General features: G+C 34.7%; 1 protein-coding gene across 1 annotated transcript; it reads right to left on the bottom strand.

Annotated features, from left to right (window-relative positions):
- Positions 1-958: 958 nt before the first annotated feature.
- On the bottom strand, positions 959-1,657 carry LOC145040071 (uncharacterized). The gene has a single exon (XM_078988054.1). The coding sequence runs from the start codon at positions 1,655-1,657 to the stop codon at positions 959-961; it is 699 nt and encodes a 232-aa protein (XP_078844180.1).

Here is a 1,657-nt window from a genome sequence, read left to right as displayed (position 1 = left end):
GAACTTGATGATGTTTACATATAAATTGAGATCATCGGTTTCAAATACTTGTTCATCTTCAACCCAACTAGAAGAAGATGTGGTGTTCCCTGTAATTAACTTCCAACTTCTCATATTAGATTGGTCGTTTAGGTGTTTACTTGAAGACTAGTTATTTTTTCGGTCATAATTTGATGAAAACCTTTAAACCCATAAATCCTAGATATAAAAACCGTTCAAATCATGGTCCAAAAAACATTAAATCCTTAAATTTGATTTTTCCCATTGGCTAATCCATCACAAATACAAGAAAACCTAAGGTCTACCCATGGACAGGTCGAGGCCTCGAGGGTAATGGAGAGAAGAGATAACTTGTTTAAGGTGGTAGGACCCACATTTTATCAACATTTTTCTTATTTAAGTTGGTGATAATAGAACAGTTCAAAAAATCAATAAGGATGGTAGGACCCACATTAAACCCTACGACTATGGATGACAATTGGACTTGGCCTCTTCTGTTGTGTTTTCAGTTAACTTCACTCGATAACACATTGAAGAAGTTATCCTCCCGATTACTAATCGTATCGCTCGATGGAACAAATTGACTACATTAAAAGTCAACATATTTTGTGGAGGGTGGTTATTAGGCTGGAGGGAGTGGTGTCACCGAAACCGCACTTTCTCCCCCATCACATAAGCGTCATGTCACTTTTTACCACTCAAGTGTGGTTTCTTGCCACACCAAGGGTGTGGTGCCACACTTTTTATTTCTTTTATTTTTTTTGTTTTTTTTAAGTATTTTAATTTAATAAAACTTCTTTTTTTTTAACTATTTTAATTTATTATAACTTATATTTTAATAAAAAAAACATAATTCTTCATTACTTGAAAATTTAAAAAAAAAAAAAAAAAACTCACACACATGACATTTAAATAATCCTAGAAACTTAAAAAACATAAATAAAATAGCTAAAGCAAACTACATAAAGTCGTTCTCCAAGAACTCATCTTCGGGGTCATCCGGTGGATCCAAATTAAGGTTAATGTTTTGAACTCCGTAAATGTGTTCCACTAAGTCATTGCGAAAATTGTGAATTGTTTCAGTGCAACGTATCTCTGCTCTCCTGTTTATATACTCTTCGCCACCAATTTCTATTGGTTGTGTCTCTGGTATGATTTCTTCCTCGTCAAACGTACATATCGCTCTTCCTTCGTCTTCAATAATCATGTTATGCAATATAATACATGTATACAGGATTTCTTGAAGTTTTTCCTCCCCTAAATAAGTTGTTGGTTTTTTCAATATGAACCACCGTTTCTTCAGAGCTCCAAAAGCACGCTTAACATCCTTCCTAGCTCTTTCTTGAGTTTTCTTGAATTTCTTTCGTCTAGAATCATGTGGAGCTGAAAACGATTTAACAAACACAACATACTCAGGATAGATTCCATCGACCAGATAATAACCATACTTATATGGCGTTCCACGCACTTGAAAAGAAGAATCTGGTACGGATCCATCGTATATGTTGTTAAATATTGGTGAACAATTAAGAACGTTGATGTCGTTAATCAAACCAGAAGAACCAAAAAAAAGCATGCCAAATCCACATATCTTGTGATGCAACTGCTTCAAGTATGACCGTTGGGTAACTGTGATCACCTTGGGTAAATTGCTCAT

This window comes from Lactuca saligna, chromosome 4 (assembly GCF_052625555.1).
Source record: "Lactuca saligna cultivar CGN05327 chromosome 4, ASM5262555v1, whole genome shotgun sequence".
Taxonomy (NCBI): Eukaryota; Viridiplantae; Streptophyta; class Magnoliopsida; order Asterales; family Asteraceae; genus Lactuca; species Lactuca saligna.
Note: the sequence above shows the minus strand (reverse complement) of the source record. Positions and strands in the feature narration are given on the sequence as shown.